The sequence below is a fragment of the Glycine max genome, chromosome 12 (assembly GCF_000004515.6).
Source record: "Glycine max cultivar Williams 82 chromosome 12, Glycine_max_v4.0, whole genome shotgun sequence".
NCBI classification, from domain to species: domain Eukaryota; kingdom Viridiplantae; phylum Streptophyta; class Magnoliopsida; order Fabales; family Fabaceae; genus Glycine; species Glycine max.
In genome coordinates this window covers 31,254,015-31,280,909 of record NC_038248.2, presented here as the reverse complement: position 1 = coordinate 31,280,909, position 26,895 = coordinate 31,254,015, and the positions used below count along the sequence as shown (strand labels likewise).

Below are 26,895 nucleotides of genomic sequence, written 5' to 3'. Positions count from 1 at the left end.
GGTAACGCAAACAAATATTGTCATCATTTTGTTTTAATCTTTAATCAAAAAATAATTACTAATTGTATTGTTAATATTCATGTAGGATCAATTCTAGATAATGTTAGCGTCCACATAGAGATTGTTGGACATGAGAGTTGTACCTGATAGCATAGATAGTCATCAGGTCATACAACAACTTCTACTAATAACATAGAAGGGTCTTGCAGTTGGATGTAGCTCAGTCAAGCAGTGATCGCCGCTAGGAAGAAACCCCACAAAGGTAGCAAAAAGAGGTGGTCGTAGAGGGAATTGATGTTGTTTTCTTATTATTTTTATGTATTCAACTTATGATGTGTTTGTACAATTTTATATTTATGTTTAAACAACACACGTCCAATAATGTGATCAATTAAAAACATGGGGCTACATAGACTCATCATCTTCATTAAAGCTTCCTGTCGCCATTGATCCACACATTAGACCAATGATCTCTTAAGTTGATACCATTAGGATATTCAAACAATACCCTCTCATAAGTTGATACCACATCACCATCATATTACATAATAGCAACGACTCCCTCCATCTTCAACCCAATATGGTGAAATATCAAAACAATGCAATGAATCAGACCACTTGTATTTATTAGCATCTTATATTGTGAGTCAATTATCAACAACAACCAAGATTGCACGACAAAATATAAGATTCAAATTACATTGAGCTCTACAAGGACATTGTTGGCTTGTCAGACTGTCATAAATATGATTGCTAAATCACAATATAAAACATTAAGTTTTACTTTTTAAAAATTAAAACACTTAAAAAAACACAATGAAATCATAATTCCTTTGTATTAATCAATACAACGGAATCATGATTTCATTCCCTAGTCAGGGTAAAAATAAAATAACAAAACAAAATCATACTTTGGTTACAAATTTGTGAATGTAATCAAATAATACAACAAAATCATGATTCCATTATGTTATTTAACAATATAAAAAAATAACAATAAAAATATGATTATGTTGTACAAGCATATAACAAAATCATATTTTCATTATTAATTTTTTTCACCCCATTACACAATAGAATCACAATTCTATTATGCAATTTTTCAAGGGACAATTTCAGAATATGCCTAAAAGGCATCCACCTGAGTAGTACTATTAGCAAAAGTTATAGTACCAATAGCAATACCCTTCAATCAATTCATACATTTTGGATTGGGTCAATTTTTTTTTTACAACCTAAACCGGATAAATTTTTTATTATTATTTTACAACCAATCTGATAAAAAAACGAGCTTCATTTCAAATTAATTGGATTGTATGCTATGTAAATATGCAAAATATTGTTTCAAGAAAAAAATAATGAAAGCACATGATTTTGCCAAAAAATTGTGTATAGACCTCGTATTTGTCAAACTTAAATATTCAAAAGTTACAATACGGAATATTTCTCAACATTATACCCTCAAATTTAACTATACATCATAGAAGCTCAGTATCATAAGCACGATGTTCCGTTAAAACTAGTAAAAACCATAAAAAGCTGAATTTGTTGAAAACTGCTGTAATATTTTTCTGTTATGATATTTCTATTTCTAATGTAGAGACAAATTACTGCTTGGAGAAGAACTTGAGAAACAACATACTGCAATCGAACTTGAATAAGCTAAATGATAGCTGAATGCAAGTTCAGTATATATGTCAGTTAGTAAACAATGTAATTGTTGAAAAAGACTACTTCACAAACGCAATACGCATCCAAAGGCAAAAAGAATATCTATATTTGCTAGAGTTGACAAAAGCCATTGAAATATAATCCACTAAAAAACTATGATTAATATACTCATTCCATCAAGTTCCAAGATTTGAGGGGGAACAGGTTTTTGTTCTATAGCACTGCACACTGTATTTGAAGGGGACAAGAAAAGAAAATCTGCCCCATTAGGTATTGCTTGACCACTCAGATGTGAAAACTAAAATCTATCAGCCGTCATCACAGCAGGTTGAGCTTCAACATGCCTTTTAATAAGATATGGACCCATTTCAACAGCTTCCTGCAACTGCATGCAATATTACTGAATTGTCACTTCAATAAAAGAATAGGCAAATAAGCATGCTGCTGTTCTTTTCTTGTTCCCTTTATGTATGTATGTATAAAAATGGGCATATCAAGTGAAATTTTTTGGTTAGTGCAAGAAATTAAAACAACACGAGCCATAAAACTATAGGTGAATGTCACATAACCCACTTAAAAATGTCACATACATTAACGTGCGTGCACACCAAACACAATACAAACACGCCGATGCACAAAAGCCTGGAAAGGATACTCAAAATACTCAAATGCACATGCACAATATGGTGCAGTGTTTTAAAACCCGGGTCGACTAGACAGATCCAACCGATTGAACCGTGAACCGGTGTTCTGTTCGAGTTGGGTTGCAAATTGGATCGGTCCTGGAGTTCCCCCGGCAAAACCCGGTGTGACCAGGCCGGATTTCCGGATTAACCGCCAATTGCAATGACCCGAAATGGGTTGCGGAGCTCAAAGCCAATTTTCCAAAAAAATAATGAAATTGTAACCAGCTTGGATTCAAACCCAGGTCCCGTAGTAGCATAAACACTCATTGATGCTGCTCCAAAGCGTTCAAGATGGCATAATATCAACAAATGTTATATTTATCATATACATATAACGTTTACACAATTTGAAGAAAAATATGCTAAAAATTCTCTTGGAATTAGCACTACACCTTACCACCACATCACCACAATTATTTAATAAATAAATACAATATATATATACTCTTTATGTTACCTATAGTTTTCTTTTTGTTGTATGATGTACAAACATAATATATGTCTACTATAATTTTATGTCACGATAAATTTTAGGGTAAACTATGTATTTAGTCCTTGAACTTTTATGATTTTGGTCCTTAAACTTTGCATAGATTGGTTAATGTCCCTGAACCTTTTTTCCGTCCAATGTTTTCGTCCATTTTAACTGTTAAGTGATTATATGACATTGTTTTTATTATTTTATTTAATTTTTGATAATTTTTAACCGCTAGAAAATGGTAAGTTCAACTTTAAAATCTGTATCAAACAGTTTCTAGTAGCTTAAAAATCGCCAGAAATTGCTTCTTCCTGATTCCCAAATCAAAGATAATGAAGATCCTATACAATCATCAAATCAATAACAAACTAAAAATAAAATCCCCAAATCAAAAGCCATCTTTCTTCTTTGCCACAATCATCAAATCAACAAAAAAAACCCTTAACAAAATCCCCAAATCAACAACCCTAAACAACATTGTCACTGTTAATTGTGGGCCCTTATCACCATTAATGGCCTCATTTTCTTCCTTTAATTTCTCATTGTTAGATTGTGTATAGTAGTTCTCACAATTTTGGTAATAAGAAGCAATGATCCATCTAACAAGGAACGAAGAGCATGCGGTGTCAGCTTACAGCAGCATGGTCCTCGCAATTCTATCGATTTCAATGTCCGTGTGGCATGTGTGCTTGCAACAATCATTATAATGGTGGCCCGCAGCACACGACAAGGTTCGGAGCTAAAAACCCTCCTTGTTACCTCCTTTCATTCTTCTAAACTTTTTCACATTTGATCTTGTCTTTCCTATAAAAAGGCTCCCTTCCACTCTTACACCATAATTAGATCCAAAAACGCTCGAGGGAGAAGTTGATGCAATCCTTTCTCCCAAGGTTATTGGACAGAAGACTCCAAGATGATTGGGTTAGAGCTGCTAAAGAAGGCTCTGGGGTTCTCATGAACCTCAGGATAGATTTTTGAGCTCATGGGTCAATGTTGGGTCCACTCTTCTTTGTAAATATTAGAATAGATTTTTTCTTCTTTTGAGCCTTGTATTTTGGTCATTCTAATAGTATAGGATTTTAGCCTTGTATTTCAGGACATTTTGAGTAGTCCTTGTACTAGAAATTTTTTTGTATTTTCATGTATTTTGGCATGGGATGAATTTAGCTATTATAGGAGTTGTGTGTAGTTAAGCTCTAGCTTCTCATCTCAAGGAGGTGAGCTTAACTATTAGAGGGGTGTGTTTAGTTAAGCTCTAACTTCTCTATAAATCTTCTCAAGGAAGCTTCTCAAAGAAGTTTTTCAAGGAAGCTTCTCAAGGAGGTGAGCTTAGTTATTAGAAGAGTGTGTGTAGCTAAACTCTAACTTCTCAAAGAAGCTTCTCAAAGAAACTTCTCAAGGAAGTTTTTCAAGGAAGCTACCTAGGTTATAAATAGAAGTATATGTAACACTTGTTGTAACTTTGATGAATGAGAGTCTTGTGAGACACAACTCAAAGTTCAACTTCTCTCCCCCTTTTCCTCCTTTAATTTTATGCTCCCCCCTTTCTCTTTCTCTCTCTTTTTTTTCCTCCATTGAAGCATCCTTTCTAAGCTTCTTATCCAAAGCACATTCTTGGTGGCGAAGTTCCTTCTTCCATGACTTATTCCCTAGTGGATGACACCTCCTCTCACTTCTTCTCCTTTATCTTCCGCTGCATCTCCATGGTGGAAAATCACCATTGAAGGACCTCATTGAAGCTCAAAGATCCAGCCTCCATAGAAGCTTCACAAGCAAGCTTACATCAAGTGGTATCAGAGCACAAGAGCTTCAAGTAGGTACTCCTTAAACCTTCATTAATTTTCAGCTTTACCTTCTCCTCCATTGTTATTCCTTCATTTTTCTCCATGTATCTCGTCACATGTCTTGTGCTAAATGTTGTTAACACGGTTCAAATTTCTTGTTCTTGTTCTTTGAACCATGAATTGTGTTGAGTTTAGGTTCCTTTGAGTTTCGTCTTGTTATTTTTTGTGGCTGAAACCTAAACCATAAAATTCTTAAAAATAACATTAAAGTAGAAGAAAAACTCAAAAATCTAAAGTGACTTGTTCACCTATTGTAATTTTGTCATAGAACTCATGTCTAGTCATGAAACTTGTCACATAAGATTTCTTATGTTGTGTTGAATTTTATTTTTCTTGTTTCTTTGTCTAACTCATTTGTTCATGAGTGTATGAAATTCTTTTAGTCTATTATTTGATTTGAGTCAAATCTTGCATGTTAATTAGTCCTTAACATGTTCATGCAAAATTCTAAGAGAATCTTTGATTGTGAACCTTTACTTGAACTTTTAGATTTTCTTATGATTGTGTATATTGTGAATTTGAGTTTTGGTAAATGAATTGTTGACTGAAATTTTGATCCTAAGTAAATATTGAACTCCTAAAACTGTAGTAAGCCTAGTGAGTTCAACATACATAGGAAGGTTGAAAGTAAGCCCAAAGCAATCAATATTCCATGCTAAAAAAAAAAAATTCAGAAGTCTAAAATCGTTGGTGCTGGCAGTTTGGACATACGAACTTGTAAAAATTACTGAGAATTGGTCACTACGAATTTTGAGTTGAAATTTTTACTGAATTTTCTAGACATCTGGAAAAAAGTTAGAAAAAAAGAGTTTAGTTAAGGAGGAATGTAAGGAGATAAGTGTCTCCTCCAAGAGGTTAGTTAAGAAGGAAAGAGATTTTGAAATAAAGACAAATATTAAAGAATTTCCCCTTAGACAACCACATTTTCTCCTTTTGTAAAAAGACACTTGTTAGCATTGTCACACCTTTTAGGCTTGAGGTTATTCTTCAAGTAAAGAAGTTGTTGGATGAGAGTTTGGTTCATAAGAGCTTAAATCTTTGTGCTTTGTTGGTGCCCAAAATAGATATTATTAGATACCAAATCCCTAAAATAAGTGATATGATGAATGTGTTGAGTGTTGCAACCCTCTTTTGTAAAATCAGTCATGCACCCAACATCTTCATGATTCATGTACATAAGAATTCATTAGGTACATTTGATCTTATTTTTTGTTTTAATACAAACCTAGGTGCTTATATGGGACACCTTAGGTTCGTCGTATTTTTTATAGGAATAATCAACATAAAAATACAGAAAAAAGGTATGTTTTATTGCATTACTTTCCTTAATATTTTAAATAGTGATCAAGGGGTTCCCACGAACCCTAAGAGAATAAAGGACATTCCTGGTTGACCCACTCCACCAAGTATAAGGGAAATATGAGACTACCATGACTTAACAAACTTTTACAAAAGGTTTGTCCCATATTTTTCTATACTTGTAGCACCACTCATTAAGTTGTTGAGGAACCATGTTCCCTCATGGGAAGATGTCCATGAAAGGGGTTTTCAGACTTTACCCTACTCTAACATACACAACACCACTAATACATATATTTTTATTCTTTTTACGGTGTCGAGGGAAGGAGCCCAGAGTATGAAGAATCTCGGGATTTGAGGTCAAATCCTTTCTAAGGTGAAGCGGATGATGCAATCCTATCCCCTAAGGAATTAGATAGAAGACTCCAAGAGGATTGGGCTAGAGCTGCTAAAGAAGCTGGGGTTCTCATGAACCTCATGATAGATTTATGAGCTCATGGGCCAAGGTTGGGTCCACTCTTCTTTGTAAATATTAGAATAAGTTTTTCCTTCTTTTGGGCCTTATATTTTGACCATTCTAGTATTATAGGGTTTTAACCTTGTATTTCAGGGTATTTTAAATAGTCCTTATAGTAGGAATTTTTTTGTATTTTCATGTATTTTGGCATGAGGAAGTTTACCTATTATAGGGGTTGTGTGTAGTTAAACTCTAACTTCTCATCTCAAGGAGGTCAGGTTAGCTATTAGAGGGGTGTGTGTGACAAAGCTCTAACTTCTCTAGGAATTTTCTCATGGAAGCTTCTCAAAGAAATTTCTCAAGGAAGCTTCTCAAGGAGGTAAGCTTAGTTATTAGAAGGGTGTTTATAACTAAACTCTAGCTTTTCAAAGAACTTACTCAAGGAAGTTTTTCAAGGAAACTACATAGGCTATAAATAAAAACATGTGTAACACTTGTTGTAACTTTGATGAATGAGAGTCATGTGAGACACAACTCAAAGTTCAACTTCTTTCCCCCTTTTCCTCCTTCAATTTCGTGCTCCCCTTCTCTCTTTTTCTCTCTCTCTCTCTCTCTTTATTTTCCTCCATTGAAACATTCTCTCCAAGCTTTTTATCCAAGGCACATTCTTGGTGACGAAACTCCTTCTTCCATGGCTTATTTCTTAATGGATATCGCCTCCTCTCACCTCTTTTCCTTTATCTTCTGCTGCATCTCCATGGTGAAAAATCATCATTGAAGGACCTCATTGAAGCTCAAAGATTCAGTCTCCATAGAAGCTTCACAAGCAAGCTACCTAGACCCAATGACGACCAAGCTTGATGAGCTTCTCCAAAAAATGGCCATTCTAGAAACCAGACAACACTCTCCCTGTCTTCCTCCGCTAACCCCAGTTTTGGACCTCCTTCTTCGCATCCTCACTATGAAGTTGGATGTACCATGCTTTGACGAGATTGATCCCTCAGAATGGGTCTTTAAAATCATGCAATTCTTCGAATATCATTCCACCCTGGACCATGAAAGACTCACCATTGCCTCCTTCTATATGGAGGGTCTAGCCTTGGCTTGATTCCAATGGATGACTTGGAATGGTTAGATATCGTCTTGGTCAGGTCTTTTTCAGGCTTCGGAGGGTGAATTTCTCCTTCTCAGTATGAGGATTCCACCGGAACCTTATTTAAATCGACACAATCGAAACCAAGAAATAACTCCTCACGTGCAAAATTATCGATTACCCCCTTTAAGATCAAACAATTCCTTCGAATTAAGTATGATTGTAATGAGGTACCACAAATATTTGTCATAATTTGAATCTCTAGCCAATCACATTGTCCGCTTCTGGCACCATTTCTGCTTAGTTGTTGATTCCGATGATTAGACGTGAAGTCCAGGCACTTCAACCCCTCACTCTAGTCTAAGCAGTGGCCCTCGCGAGGCTCCAGGAGGAGAAACTTAATGAATGGAGCCTTGCGTGGCCCTACCTTACCCACACTTTCAGAATGAGAATCAGGTAGAATCAATGATGCAAATATGGTCCAAGCACGAGTCCATTTTTCTCCCCCGTTCTTTTGGTTAAGAGAGATGGCTCATGCCAGTTCTGTGTTCACTATCGAGCTCTCAACACCATCACACGACGATCGATGTGCCTGCTGGTCCTCAAAGCTAGACCTGTTACAAGGATATCATCAAATCCTGATGAAGGAGGAAGACGTAAGCAAAACCGCTTTTAGAACTCATAACAACCACTGAGTTTCACGTCATGCCCTTCGGCTTATGCAACACACCATCATCCTTTCAGGCCCCCATAAATAGCATATTCCAACCTTGCACAAATTCATCATTGTCTTTTTTGACGACATTCTGATTAATAGCAAAACGTTTGCGGAACACCTGTGACATCTAGAGCAAACTTTCCAGATGGAGGGCTAGTTCTTTTTTAAGCTATCCAAATGCTCGTTTGCCTAAACTCAAGTGGTTCCACTTAGGTCACATGGTAAGTATGGTGTGGAACCCTTACAAGAGAAGGTTCAAGTAGTTCAACATTTGGCACCCTTACAAGAGAAGGTTCAAGCAATTCAACAATGGCCAATCCCTTGCTCCATCAAAGCCTTGCAAGGATTGCTAGGGCTGTTGGGGTTTTACCGCAGATTCATGCGAGGGTATGCCACAATTATTGTTCTCTTGACACAACTCTTGGCCAAGGACTAGTTTACATGGACCACAGAGGCCCATAATGCATTTGATAAAATGAAGAAGGCTGTCAGCAAGGCACCAGTCCTGAGATTGCCAAACTTCGCATTACACTTTGTGGTCGAAACAGATGTGTCCAGAGTGGGAATGGGAGCCGTGCTCTCCCAACAAGGCCACCCCATTGCGTTTTTTAGCAAATCCTTTTGTCGAAAGCTTCTTCGCTTGTCCACCTAAGTTCGCGAACTTGCGACCATAATTGCCGCAATTAAAAAATGGAAGCAATACTTACTGGGTCACCATTTTACCATTCTTACTAATCACCAGAGTCTCAAGGAATTGATGACGCAAGTGATCCAAACCCCAGAGCAGCAAATGTAATTGGCGAGGCTAATTGGATATGATTATTCCATTCAATATCGACCTGGGCAATCGAATGCTGTAGCAGATGCTTTGTCCCCAACATTCCAAAGACCTTCGTTGGAAATTTGTTCATGTTGATTTCACCTTTCTATAGGAGCTGAAACATGAGTTGTTGCTTCAACCAGAATTCATCACCTTCATGCAAGAGATTTCGGTCAATCTTACTGATCATCCTGATTGTACCACTGTGCAAGGATTGATTCTCAAAAAGGGATGCATATGGCTACCTAAAGGACTTCGTTTCATTCCAATTTTGCTCAATAAATTTCATGTGACCCGCACAAGAGGGCATATTGGAATCACAAAGACATTGGTGCAAGTAAGGGAGAACTTTATTTGGACTGAAATTAAGGATGATGCATCCTGATTGTACCACTGTGCAAGGATTGATTCTCAAAAAGGGATGCATATGGCTACCTAAAGGACTTCGTTTCATTCCAATTTTGCTCAATAAATTTCATGTGACCCGCACAAGAGGGCATATTGGAATCACAAAGACATTGGTGCAAGTAAGGGAGAACTTTATTTGGACTGAAATTAAGGATGATGTCTGGCAATTTGTTAAGGATTGCATTGATTACCAACACACCAAGTACACCATTTCCGGTTCCATCTCGACCTTGGGAGGATCTCAAAGAGGATCTTAAGGAGGATCTCTCCTTAGACTTCATTGAAGAACTTCTGGCGTATCGTGGTCATAATGCTATCTTAATGGTCGTGGATCACTTTTCTAAGGGCATTCATCTAGGAATGCTTCATTCTCACTATACTGCTCACTCAGTTGCTCTTCTATTCATGGAACTTGTTGGTAAAATACATGGCATGCCACAAAGCCTGGTCTCGGATCATGACCCCTTGTCATCAGTCGCTTCTTGCAGATGCTATTTCATATGAGTAGGGCCAAATAGAGAATGAGTTGGCCTACCACCCATAATCCGATGGTCAGATCGAAGTGGTGAACCGCGTTGTATAGCAATATCTTCGAGCATTTGTTCATAAACATCCTTCTTCTTGGGGAAGGTTCTTGCTATGGGCAGAATGGTTCTACAACACTTCCCAACACTCGAGTATAGGACTCTCACCTTATGAATTACATTCGGCAAGAAATCACCAAGTCCCCCTCAATACATTATGGGGTCATCGAAGGTCGAAGCAGTTGATGATTTCTTGGTTAATCAAGAGGTTATGTTCAAAAGCTTCAGAAAGAAGTTGCTCAAGGCATAGGAACCATGAAGCATTTTGCGAATAATCATAGACGAGATGTAAGCTTCAAGATTAGAGATTGGATCTTAGTCAAACTACACCCTCATAGACAAACCTCAACCACAAGAGAATCTTACTCTAAATTGGCTAGACGTTTTTATGGTCCCTTGCAGGTTCTACAGAAGATTGGCATGGTGGCTTACAAGCTTCAACTACCTAAAGGGTCTCATATTCATCCATCCTTTAACTACTCCTTTCTCAAACCTTTCCACTCTTCCTCCTCCACCTCTGAGCCAGCCGTGGAGTTACCGCCCACGACAATAGAAAACCAGCCTGTAATTGCTCCACTCGCAATTATCAACACTCGATGGCATTACACTTCGAGTGAACCCAAACCACTTGTTTTAGTCCAGTGGAAGGGCTGGCCTCCGGAGAATACAACATGGGAGGACTGGGAAACTTTGAAAGATGCATCACCTTGAGGACAAGGTATTCTTTGATGAAGGGGTAATGTTAGGAAGGAGAAAGCAAACCAGCCAAGCACCACTGAGGGCGCGAATCAAAGACCCAAACGCAGAATCATTGCAGCCAAGTACCTGGTGGATTTCGTCTAACAGAATGTTTTAGAAGGTGCTGAGCTGGCAGGATCGTATTTACTAAGGAGGAATAAGTTGTCTGCTGCATGCTTCTAGCCATTCCATTACTCCATTCATTTTGTTATTCCATTTTCACATTTTTATCCTTGTTTGATGCCTTTATAATAGATGCTTGATATGTAATGAATGGAGCAGAATAATAATATCCTCTTCTCTTCCTTTCTTGTGATCGCAACAAATCTGGTGAGGAAGGTCCATCGTTGTGTTGCATGGGATGAAGAGTTGGAGTTCAGCAAGAGGAAAATTTAGGGAGAAATTGAATTTGGAATTGAAATTGTGTTTCAATCTGGATGTGAAATTTTGTATAGGAGAATTTGAATTAGGGCAAATCGTTTTCAGGTTTGATTTTGAACTTGGGATATGACAATTTCTAGGGTTCTTAGCTGCTAGAATATGTTCAAGACCTTGAAATAAGTTATTCAAGTAATTTCTGGTGGCTTTAACAGCCAAAAAATGTAATAAAATAAAATAATTATAAAAGCAACGTCACGCATCACCAGTGTTGTTAAATTGCGGTTACGACGGCGCCATGATGGTATGGTGGCACGGTTTTTTGGAAAAACGCCACCAAATAGCGGTGGCATTGCGGTTTTCATGACGACCGCCATAGCCTAAACGGTGGTGGCGGAATGCCGGTTATGACGGAAGATCCTTTTTATTTTTTGAAATTTTCGCAACAGACAGATTGAGTCGTGTTGGGCTGACCTGACCCAACCCTAACCTGATTTTCAAATGAAAATGAGATGAGCAGCGCAAGCACAAACAATAACAAGAACTCCAACGCGAGCACCAGCGGCACCCCGAGAACTCCAGCGCAACGACGACACAATTAGCACGCACTAGCGACGACAGCACGAGCACCACGCACCAGCGACGACAGCACCCTGCACCAGCGCACGCGAGCAATGATCGACAGCACGGGAGCACCACGCACCACGCACGCGAGCAATGGACGGTGGAGGCAACGACTACAGACTGCAACGGCAACACCGTGGTTCTGTTTTTTTTTTTGTTTTTTTTTGTTCTGTTTTTTTTTCCTGTTTGACACCCTTTTTTTTATTTTTGGTTCTACTTTTTTTTTTTTTTCTGTTCAGCCCTCTTCTACTAATTATTGTGTGAACTCATGAAAATTTTTTAGTTTATTTGAATGCAATCCATTTTTTTATTTTTTATTTATATTTATTTTTTATCTATTGTTTTGTTAATATTTATATATATATATATATATATATATATATATATATATATATATATATATATATATATATATATATATATATATTGTCCGTCATTTGCCGCTACGCCATCCGTCATTAACAACATTCCGCATCACCTAATGGTCAAAATGGACGAAAAGGATGAAAACACTGGATAAAAAAAGTTTAGGGACATTGACTAGTCTTCGCAAAGTTTAAGGATCAAAATCATAAATGTTGAAAAATTCGAGGATTAAAAACATTGTTTACACTAAATTTTATTTATAATTTTGTATATATATATATATATATTAAAATTTTCAATTTTTTTAACAGGGACGGGATCATGTGGGTCAATTAGTCAATGCCTTGACCGGATTATTCACCGGTTTGGTTTTCAAAACTATGATATGGCAGAAAGGTCTGGTATCTAACCTTTGCAGCTATTCCTGCAAAAGCTGGATTAGCAGAAACTCTACTAGACACTGTCAATGACTTGTGTATTGCCTTGCAGCAGTCATATCTGCCTTCCATACCTGAATATGTTAAGATCATGCGTGTTAAGAAAATACAGTTGGAGCAAAGTAATGGAAAACATACGGTATGACTATATAGGCAATATTAACAGCCATCTAAAGCATAATACATACCTATTTTTGTGGTTTCAGTACTTGGGTCGGTCACTTTATTTATAATCTCTTGTTTTGAACATATCTCCATCAAGCACCATGGTCGGGCAACCAATTCACTTAGCATTCTATAGCCCTGAAAATATGTAAACGGGATATCGCATAAGAGTTGTTTTAGTAAATTTTTCATGGGCAATTATATAGGGAGAAAACATATTAGATGAGAACTCTTGGTTATTGTAAGAAATAAAAACAATAAATATAGACCATTAAATTATAATAGAATACAAATGTACGTAACTTCTTTAAGTGGTCATATGGCCATTAGCTAACTTATCTTAATAATTCATGTATAAGTGTATACAACAACAAACCTTATCTCACAAGGTGAAATCAGCTATACATGACACAATGCCATTTAGCATGGTTAAAAACCAAAGCTAAAACTCAAATTTATTAGTTCTCACATTTTTAAAATGAGAATGTTCTTACTAGATATGTCCCCTATATAATCCTAAGTGCTTCATTATTGATAGCTATGTTTCGCTTTACAGCAAATTGACTTTTTACAATTTCAAAGAAGCTAGTATAAACATTTTGTTGAGTTTTAGATTTATATTGACCTGGAATTGGCATTTACATCCAACAAAATCACCTAGACTGATTGACTACTAAAGTATTTGCACTGAGGAAATTATTTAAACAATATAGTGCATATAACCTAACAATATGAAGTTCATATGAATATCTCACCGCTAGACGCATTTCTGAATCCTGCTGCAGTACTGACAGAAAAAGACCCTGCAAATTGCATGAACTTGGTGAGGTTGCAGCATTTCAATGTTTAATTAAAAAGCTGTTATGCAAGACAACTCGATGAACATTGTAGACTTGAGGATCTTTGGTTCTAAGAGGACTTGGGTAGAGGGAAAATGCACGTAACTGATCAATAATTTTTTCTCTAAAATCCATGAAGCAAAGATGCTCCCACATGATGAGGGAGCACAATTACTATTGAATATACAGTCACTTGTTAGATATACTTCTGTTAACATATTTTTTGTTATGAGCATATATCACAATGGACTTTTCACCGTGTGACTAAGATTTGTCTTGAAAGTTACTTTCCATATAGAGATAGATAATGATACTAATAGTACTGATCAGCGTGGTCCTCTTTTACTTTTTTAACATTTAGTCATGATTAAGTTAGGACAAAACTATAGCTTAGATAAAGTTTCATATATATGCCTAGTCCCTTTAGTTCAAAGAGAAACCAAACCATTATAAATAGAACTTAAAAAAATTAACCAATAAAAAGCACTTGAAACTAAAAGAATGAAAATAGGCAACCGATGGAGTCAGCTTTGTGCTTCTGGATGCTGTTTCATAAATTAAGCGCCGCAGGTTTACTTCTGCTTCAGCATTGAGTATGATGCTATTCTCGGATCTGGTTTTTCCCGAGATATTTCCTAGAGCATGCAATGCTGCCTGTGATTGCCATTTAAGAGACCATGTAAGTTCCAACTTAGAAGAGAAGTTATTAGCACATAACATCTTCCAAGTAAAATGGAATTCCAACTTTTTCTACAATTGAGAAGTAATGCATTTTCTTTTGAATTGTACCTTCTAGAGGGTACAAAAACAAAATTAGATTATTGCTTTTGTTATCCTTGGAAATTATTAGCAGTAGCAACAAATGTAAATGTTTTCACATTTTACTTAGGGATTGAATGCCATGTCCACACACAGTTACCAAAACACAGACTACTTGAATGCTACAATCAGATTGATGTCAGCGAGGCAACCATGTTCCAGTAAACTGGGAATTCTCATGATTCCAAAAATAGATGCTATAAACCTAGGAAACAACACTTTCAAGATTCAGAACATTACTACCACAACACTGCTTGCTGCAAATTGCATCAACGCACCATAAATGCAGTTTCAGCTATTTTAACCTTGAGGGCAATATGCTCCTTCAAGCTGCCTGAGCAAGCAATTGAACACAACATACAACGGGACTATGGGAGTTACCGGGAGTATCAAATTACATTAGTTCAGGATACCTTGAAACACTTTGAAAAGAAAAGAACAAGAATCCAGTTCACTAAACAGCTGTTTACCATGCCCTGTTGGTCCTTGTCCTTCAAAAGCAGCATCTATAACATGTCGAGCAGCAGGTGATGAACCTGAGAGTAGTAATGTAGCTCCCTGGATATCTATGATCACAAAAACCATAAATTAAAATTTGTAGTATTTAAAAAGGAAGAGGTTCTCATTAAACCAATTTTCAATAATGAAATATAAATTGATAATTAAGTAGTTTGAACATTCTACAGAATCATATATGTACTATATCATATTGATTCATAAATTACTGCTTCTAAATGTACAAATGTGTAACAGGAAGCAGCCAGAACCTAGAAGGCTTGGGTGTTGCAAACATTTTCTAACAATGAGTTTGTCCAAATGCTTTGAAACATGCTCAGTGTTCATTTTTGGGGTTTCAGTCAAAGGACGGATTGGAAGGGTTTGTGGAAGCATGAGGATCACACAAACTTTACTGTTTTGTGATGCCTTTCATTTGAATGTAAGGCTCTCCAGAGTAAAACTTCCTAAAATTTGGGCTTAGGTTCTATTTCAACTCTACAAAATTGGCTTGTAAGCTGAGGATCACACAAGCTTTATAAGTTTTATTTAAGCCATATCTTTAAGGCCAGCTAGGGGTGACCACAATTAAGGCGGCTTTCCAACACACCTCATGCTCAGGGCTATGGGCCTGGAATGTGACAAGTAGGTGCCTAGGTGGCCCAACAATGGATCTAAGATAGTCTCTAATACCATCTTAGAATTTGGGCTTGAGGCCTAACTCAACCTTATGGCAACCCCTCAGAGGCCACAATTAAGGCCAGCTAGAGGTGACCACAGGGTCTATGGTCTGTTTTATTTATTCATTCATTTTTTCAATATGTATGTTGTGTTTTTTCTTTCTTTCATTGTTGTGTTCAGATAGGTAGCCTTACGTAGCCCTTTCTTGCTATACTTTGTTTTGTTTCTTGAATATTACTTGACTCTTTTTATTAACTTCTGTATTTGGCTTAAAATTATGAATTTTAATTATTAATTATGAATGTGTCTCTAATTATGAGTATTTTTTTTAATATTTGAGCATTTATGTGTATGTAATATAAACAAATTATTTATATTATATTTATAAAATTCATAATAGTGGTCATCCCACTATAGTGCTCTTGTGGTTGCTCCACATTGTTATCCAATATTGATAACTATGACCACAAGATCAATATAATATAATAAACTAAAATCCATTTTCTTACAAGATAAAAAAAAAATTGTGTTAAAAAGTAGGTAATGACATGACATATTTACATGATCCCATATGACCCAATGATTCAAGTGCAGTTTCACATTCATCTCTATCTAAAGCATCCAATGACTGAAGTCTACCATCAATAGACGAAATAACAACTTTAACACCTGATTTTATCAATTTAATAGCACAACAAATATGCATGAGTTAACAGTTTCCATCTGTTTCATAACAATTATTAAATTGTGCGGAAAACACATGGACACTTTAAAAATGAAGAGGAACAACCCCAGCAAGGTAACATTTTGCTACAAGGACTTAATCAGGTTGCATCATATCAATAGTTTCTAGTTCATTGATAATAAGTATTAAATTATGAAACATATCACATGAAGTACGTGGTAAATTGGCAAATGAAATCAACACAAACCAGCAAGAGACCCATTACATTTGCAACAAAAACTTGTTGCAATTAGATTGCAGAGATAGACGGATTAGAGTATATGAATTGTTAGACTGAAGATGATGAAATCAAATTCCAATATCTTCCAACAAATATTAATAGAGAGAAATGGATAGAAGTTGATGGAAGCTTGCTTGTGGGGCTTCTATGGAGGCTGGATCTTTGAGCTTCAATGAGATCCTTTAATGATGATTTTCCACCATGGAGATGCAGCGGAAGACAAAGGAAAAGAGGTGAGAGGAGGCGCCATCCATTAAGGAATAAGCCATGGAAGAAGGAGTTTCACCACCAAGATGAGCCTTGGATAAGAAGCTTGGAGAGGATGCTTCAATGAAGGAAAAGAATGAGAGAGAAAAAGAGAGAGGGGGGAGCACGAAATTGAAGGAAGAAAAAGAGAGAGAAGTTGAACTTTGAGTTGTGTCTCACAAGACTCTCATTAGGTATCTTCCTTTAGAAGCTTTCTTGAGAAAACTTCCTTGAGAAGCTTCTTTGAGAAAACTTCCTTGAGAAGCTAAAGCTTAGCTACACATACCCCTCTCATAACTAAGGTCACCTCCTTGAGAAGCTTCCTTAAGAGGATTTCTAAAGAAGCTAAAGCTTAGCTACACACACCTCTCTAATAGCTAAGTTCACCTCCTTGAGATAAGAAGCTAGAGCTTAGCTACACCCCCCTATAATAGCTAAGCTCACCCCCATGACAAAAAACATGAAAATACAAAAAAAAAGTCCTTACTACAAAGACTACTCAAAATGCTTCGAAATACAAGGCTAAAACCCTATACTACTAGAATAGCCAAAATACAAGGCCCAAACGAAGGAAAAACCTATTCTAATATTTACAAAGAAGAGTGGATCCAACCTTGACCCATGGGCTCAAAAATCTACCCTAAGGTTCATGAGAACCCTATGACCTTCTTTAGTAGCTCTAGCCCAAGTCTCTTGGAGTCTTCTATCCAATACCCTTGGGGGTAGGATTGCATCATCCCCTCCACCTTGGAAAGGATTTGACCTCAAATCCCAAGGTTCTTTATACTCTAGGCTCCTTCCCTCGACACCTGTAAAAATAATAAAAACATATGTATTAGTGGTGTTGGGTATGTTAGAGTATGATAAGGTCTGAAAACCCCTTTCATGGACATCTTCCCATGAGGGAACATGGCTCCTCACCAACTTAATGAGTGGTGCTACAAGTATAGAAAAATATGGGACAAACCTTTTGTAAAAGTTTGTTAAGTCATGGTAGCCCCAGATTTCCCTTATACTTGGTGGAGTGCGCCAATCAGGAATAACCTTTATTCTCTTAGGGTTCGTGGGAACCCCTTGATCACTATTTACAAAATTAAGGAAAGTAATGCAATAAAGCGTACCTTTTTCTGTATTTTTATGTTGATTATTCCTACAAAAAAATACAACAAACCTAAGGTGTCCCATATGAGTATCTAAGTTTGTATTGAAACTAAAAATAAGAACAAACCTACCTAATGGGTCCCTATGTACACACACCATGAAGATGTTAGGTGTACGAGTGATTTTACAAACGAGGGTTGCACCACTCAAAACATTCATCATACCACTTATTTTAGGGACTTGTGCCTAATAATACCTATTTTGGGCACCAACAAAGCACAAGGATTTAAGCTCTTGTGAACCAAACCCTCATCCAACAATTTCTTTACTTGAGGAATAAACTCAAGCCCAAGAGGTATGGCAATGCTAGCAAGTGTCTTTTTACAAAAGAGAAAATGTGGAGGTTGTCTAAGAGGGAAAGTTTCTTTAATGTTTGTCTTTATCGTAAAATGAGTTTCCTTCTTAGCTAACCTCTTGGAGGAGACACTTACCTCCTTACACTTCTCTTTAACCACTAATGGTTGTCCATCTTCTTGGGGGTAGATTTCTTCACTAGATTCTTCCCCTTTTGCTTCTTCACTTTCACTAGAGGAAGGTGAAATAGTAGGCTCATCTTGGCTACTATAAATGTCTTGACCCCTCATAATCATGGTTTTTGTGGTGGGGCATTGAGAAGTAATGTGTCCTCTTCCAAGACATTTAAAACACTTTATAGAGCTAGTTTTCTCTTGTATACTAGCCTTAGGGGCTTGCTTTTCTATTATCTTCCCTTTATCATCTTTGGGCTTAGAAGGTGTCACTCCTAAGATGCCTTGACCTTGGTCTTTCTTTGGATAAGAGTGAGAGCCATAAGATTTTGAAGTAGACTTCTTTTTAAGTTGTTGCTCTACCCTTATTTCCCAATCTAAGTTAGTCTCTACATTGTCCTTCCCATGGAAGTATGAGAAGTTAATGTTAGCCTCTTGAGGCTTTCTTTCCTTTTCTCTTCTATGGAAGTGAGGTCTAAGATGTGACCTATGTCTTCCTTCATAATAGTCACGAAGTTCTTCACTTAGGCTCTTGCAAGAGTTATGACTACTATAGGAGGCATGTTTTTCTCTTTTTATTTCTTTCATTATTTTTCTTATTTCTTCCTCTCTTATTTTCTTTCTTTCATCTTGACTTATTTCTTTTACTCTTTTTTTCCCTTTTCTTTTCTCTCTTGTTTTTCTTTCCATAACTTGAGGGAACTCAACTCATCTAAGATTCTAGATAAAGGGTCTTTATGACTAGTACCCTCGTCATTAACACTAGATGAATGATGACTCATGTTGATTCCTAAGTTGTGGTTCTTTCTTGTAGGAGGTTTGAAAACAAAAGGTAAAAGAAACTATGGTTGAAACTAGCCAAAATAAACACTAAAAGAGGTGTGACAGATAAGGTAAACAACTAATTGATAAAAGGAAAGCTATCTAGGCGGTTTGACAATCGAAGGTAAAGGAAATAAGCTATGAAAGTAAGCAAGAAAAGTAAACTAAGTGAATCCTAAGAGTGTTTGGATGACCACATCAAGGTTCCGAACAAAACACTCACTATCCTAAGGAAATATTGCCTAAAATTATTACACACAAATGGAAGTTTGGTAACTTATTGGAGACTCCCAACACACTTCCAATGAAAAAAATTACAAAACATCCTCAATTTTGGTGGTTGTTATCTCTTTGGTGATTCACTCAATTTGGAGTGCTTCTTAGTCCAATAGCTCTTAAGGTGGTTGGCCCCTTACTTCTTGACTCAAATTCTTCAAGGGATGACACCAATCCTCCTTTCCAATTCCCTATATGGCAACTCACAAACAAGAAAACAAAGAGACAAGCAATAACCAAAGACCAAAAAAAAAAAAATGAAATGAAAGTTAAACCAGTGGAGTTTTAACAAGACAATTTTTCAAGGATTATTCAACAATTAAAGCAATGAAAAAGACATAGAAGCAAACTAGGACTAAAAGAGAAACTTAGAATGGCTCTAGAGTAGAGTAAAAAAACTAAAAAAAAAGACTCAACAAACCTCTAGCTTTGGCACTTGTCTTCACACTAATTTTCAATTGAAATTTCCAATTATAGAATAAATTTTGAGCCAAAACAACAAGCACATTTCCCTTTCACCTTTTTTTTTCTGGATACTGATTTTCCTGTCAACTTGTGTGATTTTTCGTATTTTTTCCTTTTATCCAAATCACTTGTTTCTTTTTTTCTAACTTTTTTCTAGATGTCTAGAAAATTCAGTAAAAATTTCAGCTCAAAATTCGAAGTAACCAATTCTCAGTAATTTTTACAAGTTTGTATGTCCAAGCTGCCAGCACCAACGATTTTTTTTTAAGCACGATATATTGATTGCCTTGGGCTTACTTTCAACCTTCCTATGTATGTTGAACTCACTAGTATTGTTTAACATAGGTTTAGGAGTTCAATATTCACTTAGGATCAACATTTCAGCCAGCAATTCAATCACCAAAACTCAAATTCACAATAGACACAATCATAAGGAAACCTAAAAGTTCAAGAAAAGGTTCACAATCAAAGACTCTCGAAGAATTTTGCATGAATATGTTAAGGACTAATTAACATGAAAGATTTGACTCAAATCAAATAATAGGCTAAAAGAATTTCATACACACATGAACAAATGAGTTAGACAAAAAAACAAGAAAATAAAATTCAGCACAACATAACAAATCTTATGTGACAAGTTTCATGACTAGACATGACTTCTATGACAAAACTACAATAGGTGAACAAGTCACTCTAGATTTTTGAGGTTTTCTTCTACTTTAATATTTTTGTAAGAATTTTATGATTTAGTTTTCAGCCACAAAAAATAACAAGACAAAACTGAAAGGAACCTAAACTCAACACAATTCATGGTTCAAGAACAAGAACAAGAAATTTGAACCATAGAAAATTAAATCTAGCTTCTATAACAAGTTTAATCGGTGGAAACTCTAAAGAATCATGTTAAAAACATTTAGCACAAGACATGTGAGGAAATACATGGAGAAAAAATGAAGAAACAACAATGGAAGAGAAGGTAAAGCAAAAAATTAATGGAGGTTTAAGGAGCACCTACTTGAAGCTCTCGTGCTCTAATACCACTTGATGAAAGCTTGCTTGTGGGGCTTCTGTGGAGGCTGGATCTTTGAGCTTCAATGGGGTCCTTTAATGATGATTTTCCACCATGGAGACGCAGCGGAAGACAAAGGAAAAAAGGTGAGAGGAGGCGCCATCCATTAAGGAATAAGCCATGGAAGAAGGAGCTTCACCACCAAAATGAGCCTTGGATAAGAAGCTTGGAGAGGATGCTTCAATGGAGGAAAAGAATGAGAGAGAGAAAGAGAGAGGGGGGAGCACGAAATTGAAGAAGAAAAAGAGAGAGAAGTTGAACTTTGAGTTGTATCTCACAAGACTCTCATTCATCAATGTTATGATAAGTGTTACACATGCTTCTATTTATAGACTAGGTAGCTTCCTTTAGAAGCTTTCTTGAGAAAACTTCCTTGAAAAGCTTCTTTGAGAAAACTTCCTTGAGAAGCTAGAGCTTAGTTACACATACCCCTCTCATAACTAAGGTCACCTCCTTGAGAAACTTTCTTAAGAAGATTCCTAAAGAAGCTAAAGCTTAGCTACACACACCTCTCTAATAGCTAAGTTCACCTCCTTGAGATGAGAAATTAGAGCTTAACTACACACCCCCTATAATAGCTAAGCTCACCCCCATGGCAAAAAACATGAAAATATAAAAAAAAAGTCCTTACTACAAAGACTACTCAAAATGCCCCGAAATACAAGGCTAAAACCCTATAATACTAGAATGACCAAAATACAAGGCTCAAACGAAGGAAAAACCTATTCTAATATTTACAAAGAATAGTGGATCCAACCTTGACCCATGGACTCAAAAATTTACCCTAAGGTTCATGAGAACCCTAGGGCCTTCTTTAGTAGCTCTAGCCCAAGCCTCTTGGAGTCTTCTATCCAATATCCTTGGGGGGTAGGATTGCATCAGAAGTGCACCAGAGGAAATCATGCTTGATGATACAAAGCACCAGCAAACCAACAATAAATACAAATGTTGGATACAGTTGACATCAATATGAAACTATGGAGGTGTTTGCTACACCATCATTCTCATCTAGGCATCAATGAATTCCGGTTATCATTGATGCCTAAACCCATTGAATTCTTCTTGTTCGTATCAAAATGAATAAAAATTGATAAGAGTGGGTCAATGATATTTGAGCATGCTTTTGTTTTGAGTGCCTATTTATTTTCTATAGGTATATATGGGAAGAGGTGCATCTGTTGGTGGTAGGTATAAAATTACTTTTATAGTGGCATCTAAGTTCCCAGTAGACATGATTACAGCCAATTAATAGAATCTCATTCTCATCTAATACCTCCTAAATGTGAGGGGAACCAACATTCTCAAGTACAAGTTTTCACTCACTTTTATAAATAATCAATATCAGCCTTTGTTGCATAAGTTCCAATCCAACTTTTTTGTACAAAATATGGAGATCTTACATTCCCATGTATTTTATACTGTCTTCTTAAACAATTAGAAATGAAAAAGGAATGAATATCAAGCACCTCCTTGGAATGAATTCTTAACTAATTCAGCTTACCCTAATTGGCAATAAATCACTCAATCTAACCAAATCCCTTAGTTGTAGGTAATTCAATCATCGGCACAATCATGATATTGAAATAAACACTTTGGCGAAGCAAGAATGATAACAAACCCGTAGTACTTCTCTACTTACCCCTTTATAAAGCAATCAAGCAAAAGAGGATACATATTGAAGTCTTTAATTAGACGAACACTAGCTGCAACTTTGTGATCATTGTCTAGATTCTCAATAAGGCATGTAACCTGAAAGTTGAAGTCATATATAAAAGTAATATTGCTTACAAAGTGTTCCACATAACTAGTAATTTGCACATGTAAAAATATATCTAGCAAAATTTATTTCCAAATGTATAAATTCATAGGTAATTATCAAACCATTTCACTTCCATTTGAAGAGCATATACAACTTGGACTAACTGCTTTATTAAATATTAAGTGCCAATGCACAGCCACATGGCCAGCATTCTTTAATAAGAAGCACCAGAGTGGACTGGGATAACCGGAATAATAAGAGGAAAATATGAGTAAAATAATAGAAGAAAAGGAAATTCACACATATGATGGTAAGAGAAACCAACATTACAATAAGTTGCAAGCAAATGATTGAATATGCAAAGACTAAAAAAGTAAGTTGCAATAGTCAAGGACAGACGCTCCCCAAAGCTTATTGCATATCTGGGAACCAGGTATTTTATTATGCTTCTCTTGGGAAGCTAACAAAAAATAGGTATTTATTTCAGCAAAATAAGCTAAAGCAAACACACACCAATTAGGTGAAGGTCTGCACTTATTTCTATATCTCTAAAACACCCTTCAAACAACAACCCTTTGGGCTTGAAGCATGGATAATGCTCAAGCAAACTCTACCTGTTGCTGAAAGTAATCTTTATTTATAATGAAAGGGTGTCAAAAATTGAATACCTGATTACTTACTTGGTCATAAAGGATCCCGATAGCATCATGTCAAATACTATCTTAACAGCTTAAGCTATTAGTTAAAATTATTTTTATATCTCTACACATGTGCACAATGGGCTTACGTGTCAAACCACATAAAAATCATTTTTTAGGATTGATCAACTAGATATTGCAAAGATCTATGTAAGGAAAAAGTAAAGTACATTCCATTAAACATAAAATATTTGTCTTTATTGGAGGGGCATAGGGTGATGAATCTCATTGTCCATACAATAGAAGGATTTAAATAAACTTGGCATAAATAAAGTATATCCACGTACTGTTTTGCAAGCTAAGGATCTGACTGCTTGAGAATCTGCCTGCAGACCAACTTGAACAAAAGGCTGAACCAAAAACATAATAACAAAGCAATAAGAATAACTACTACAAGAATAATATGATGTGACAGGAGAAATAATGCATCTTTATGTATGCAGAATGAAAATTAATGCTTGAACACAGAAAACAATTTTTTAATGCCCTCTTCAATCAATGGTTAAACTGCACAGATACATTTTTTTATGTACTTTGCTTGCATGTTCATCACAGGTCTTAATTGTTGAGTGCACACTTCTCAACAAAATGTATCAAGTCAAAGCTTTTTCCTGTTCATAGTTTAATATGAAATTTTCCACATGTTTTCACCTACTAATCCAAATTTATTGCACCTTAGTCCAAATTTTATCTTATATACTCTATCTATTCTTTTTTTAATGATTCAAATGTTGCTATTCCTGTAATACTGAAACGGTATATGAAGATAGAAAATGATTATATCAAATTAAAAATAGAACTGATATATGCTTTAAATGGATGAAAAGACTTCGATCAATCACACTCCATGGGCTAGCAAACAGAGACAAAGGTAAAATAAACACTCAATCCACCCATAGATTAATGATCAATTTACTCGTCACAGAGAAAGAAGGAAACTCGCATTCAATTAGTTTTACGGTGCATAAGAAACAGAAACAAAAAAAAAAAAGTCAATTATTGCCAGCACACTTTTGTGAATTTAATTTTTTTCTTTTAAAAAAAAAAAAAACTTAACCAACTAGAACTATAAGTAAAGTGGATAGGTTTTTTTGGCAAAACAAATAATACCACTTTCAGAAAATTTTCAGTTTACTTTCAGTGTAGCGAGCAAGCGATGTTCCACTAAAACCAAAAATAGAATGGATGAGCTAAGGGAGTATATCACAAACCATATACTGCGGGATCAGAGAAGCACCCAACTTCGTATTGAATAACCTTTCAAGGCATGTAACAAGAGTATTTTCTAGGCCAGGCACATCAAACTGAGTCTGTAATGCACTGCAAAATTAACAGAGAAAATCAAGGGAAAATTTCTCTAGAAGGATGTATAATGTCCTTGAATTAACACTGAACACAAACCCAACTTTATTTCACGACCAAGATCAGAATTTAACAAAAAGACTACAACACTAAATCATACAGGAATGAAAAATAGTCCTCCACTGAACAAGACTTTAAAACAAAATCTAATGTACCTCAACAGAACAATAAGTTCAATAGTTTTACTCAAAATGCATTCAATTCAAGTCATGAAGAAGATACTGAATGCACACAAGTCTGAAACATGTCAAACCAGAAGCTCCACCAAAATTCAACACAAAAAACCAAAATAACAAATAAATAAATTTCCATTTTTTTTACATTAACACTTCTTTGTCTTTTATTTTCCTTTTTTTTAAGAATAATTCTATGCATACACTCACAACAAATGCGCCCCTTTTAAAACCAAGGAAACACTCCAACAAGCAACAAGACCCAAAACGAGCAAAAGGGTATAACAAAATTGAGAAAAAGAATAAAACCTGAAGATGACTGGGAGAGGGAAGCGATTAAGAAAGTCCCTGGCGGAATCATCGCTGTGCGCCCCTGAAATCGAAGCAATGTTACTCACAAAGTGAAAAATGTAACGATCAAAGAGAAGGGAAGTGAAGAATAGGGAAGTTAGGAACCTGTGTAGTGAGCGAAATCAGAAGCTGCTTCGAGGAGTTGAGATGAATCCACCATGGCGTGAGTCGCACTGAGACTGAAACACAAGCCAGAAAGACGAGGGAAGGAAGAAAAGGGGAAGAAACAAACGGACGTACGTGGCAATTGGTGTTTTACGTGTAACACAGGCATAAAACTGTCCCAGAATTAAGTTTTAAATAAAGTAGTATTTTATTCGGTAAAATATACTTTTTGTCTCTTACTATACTATCTCTTTATTAAAATAAAACTAAATAATGAACGGTGCATTGCAAAAAATGTAATATAACGTTATAATTAAAAAAAAAACATTTTTTTAAGTTAAAAATTGTAAGTTGATAATTTGAGACTTAAAAATTTGTTGTGCTGAATCTTGTTCAGATAAATGAATAAGATTAGGTAACATTGAAAAATTTCCTTATAAATTTCACTCTTTAGATATTTGTCTTTTATTGTCCGATATTAATATATTCAAAACGATACATAAAATAATCCTTGACTAATGACCTTCATGTGAAAAAATAGGTTATAGAAGATAAATAACATGCCTCAATGATTATCCTTACCTCTTTTTATAGTCATTCAAAAACAACAGAAAATTGTTTACACTAAAATTTAAAAGGAATTATGTGGTTACATAGCGTCAATGAAATTTTTGGTCCTAAAGTATTAAATTAAAAATAAATTTATATTATAGTTCACAGCAAAGTTACACGAAAGTTAAGTGAATAGTGTCACACCTAAAAAAAAAAGTGAATAGTATATCACGGGATAGGAGTATACCTTTCTTTGTATTGCAGATTTGCATCACTCTTTTAATTTTGGATCTAATTAATAACTTTGTTCCCCAATATGCATTTTGCGATCCCCATTTGGCCTAAGGTAAATCATAACACAACTGAATAATGGTGTCCGTAATTTGATTAAATTAGTTGGTAACCTGTGCATATGCACAAATTATTTGTAATTTATTTTATACGAATTTTAATTTATTCAATAAAACAAAATAAAAATGAACACAAATATGTGTAATATTAATAATAATTAGATTGTTTGTATTTCATTGACGAAGATAATATTAATAAACAAAAGAAATAACCTAAACTTACTTTAGTCACTATCATTGTTATTTCAATTCTTTTATTTTTAATAATAATTACCCAAATTTGTTCATGATGCCTATAGTAGAATGAGATTTCATCACTATGAGAAAAATTACTGTCTTCAAGGAATTGATACCAAGGTTGCTGAACATATGTTTGGTCAATTCCAATATCAAGAACAATAACATTCCACTGTAACGGAGGTCCAAATTTTCTAAGGATTGTCATGTGGTGATCGCAGGCATTTAGATGTCTAG

General features: G+C 35.7%; 1 protein-coding gene across 1 annotated transcript; it reads right to left on the bottom strand.

Moving 5' to 3' along the window:
• Nucleotides 1-1,801: 1,801 nt before the first annotated feature.
• On the bottom strand, nt 1,802-25,681 carry LOC100782437 (uncharacterized). The gene is made up of 14 exons (XM_041007237.1): nt 25,520-25,681; nt 25,373-25,436; nt 24,740-24,848; nt 23,816-23,878; nt 22,711-22,820; nt 17,933-17,961; nt 17,575-17,620; nt 15,530-15,605; nt 14,895-14,930; nt 14,122-14,259; nt 13,522-13,569; nt 12,790-12,904; nt 12,575-12,675; nt 1,802-2,056 (listed from the first exon to the last, which is right to left on the bottom strand). The coding sequence occupies exons 1-14, from the start codon at nt 25,572-25,574 to the stop codon at nt 1,970-1,972; spliced, it is 1,077 nt and encodes a 358-aa protein (XP_040863171.1). The 5' UTR covers nt 25,575-25,681; the 3' UTR covers nt 1,802-1,969.
• Between the last annotated feature and the right edge of the window lie 1,214 nt (nt 25,682-26,895).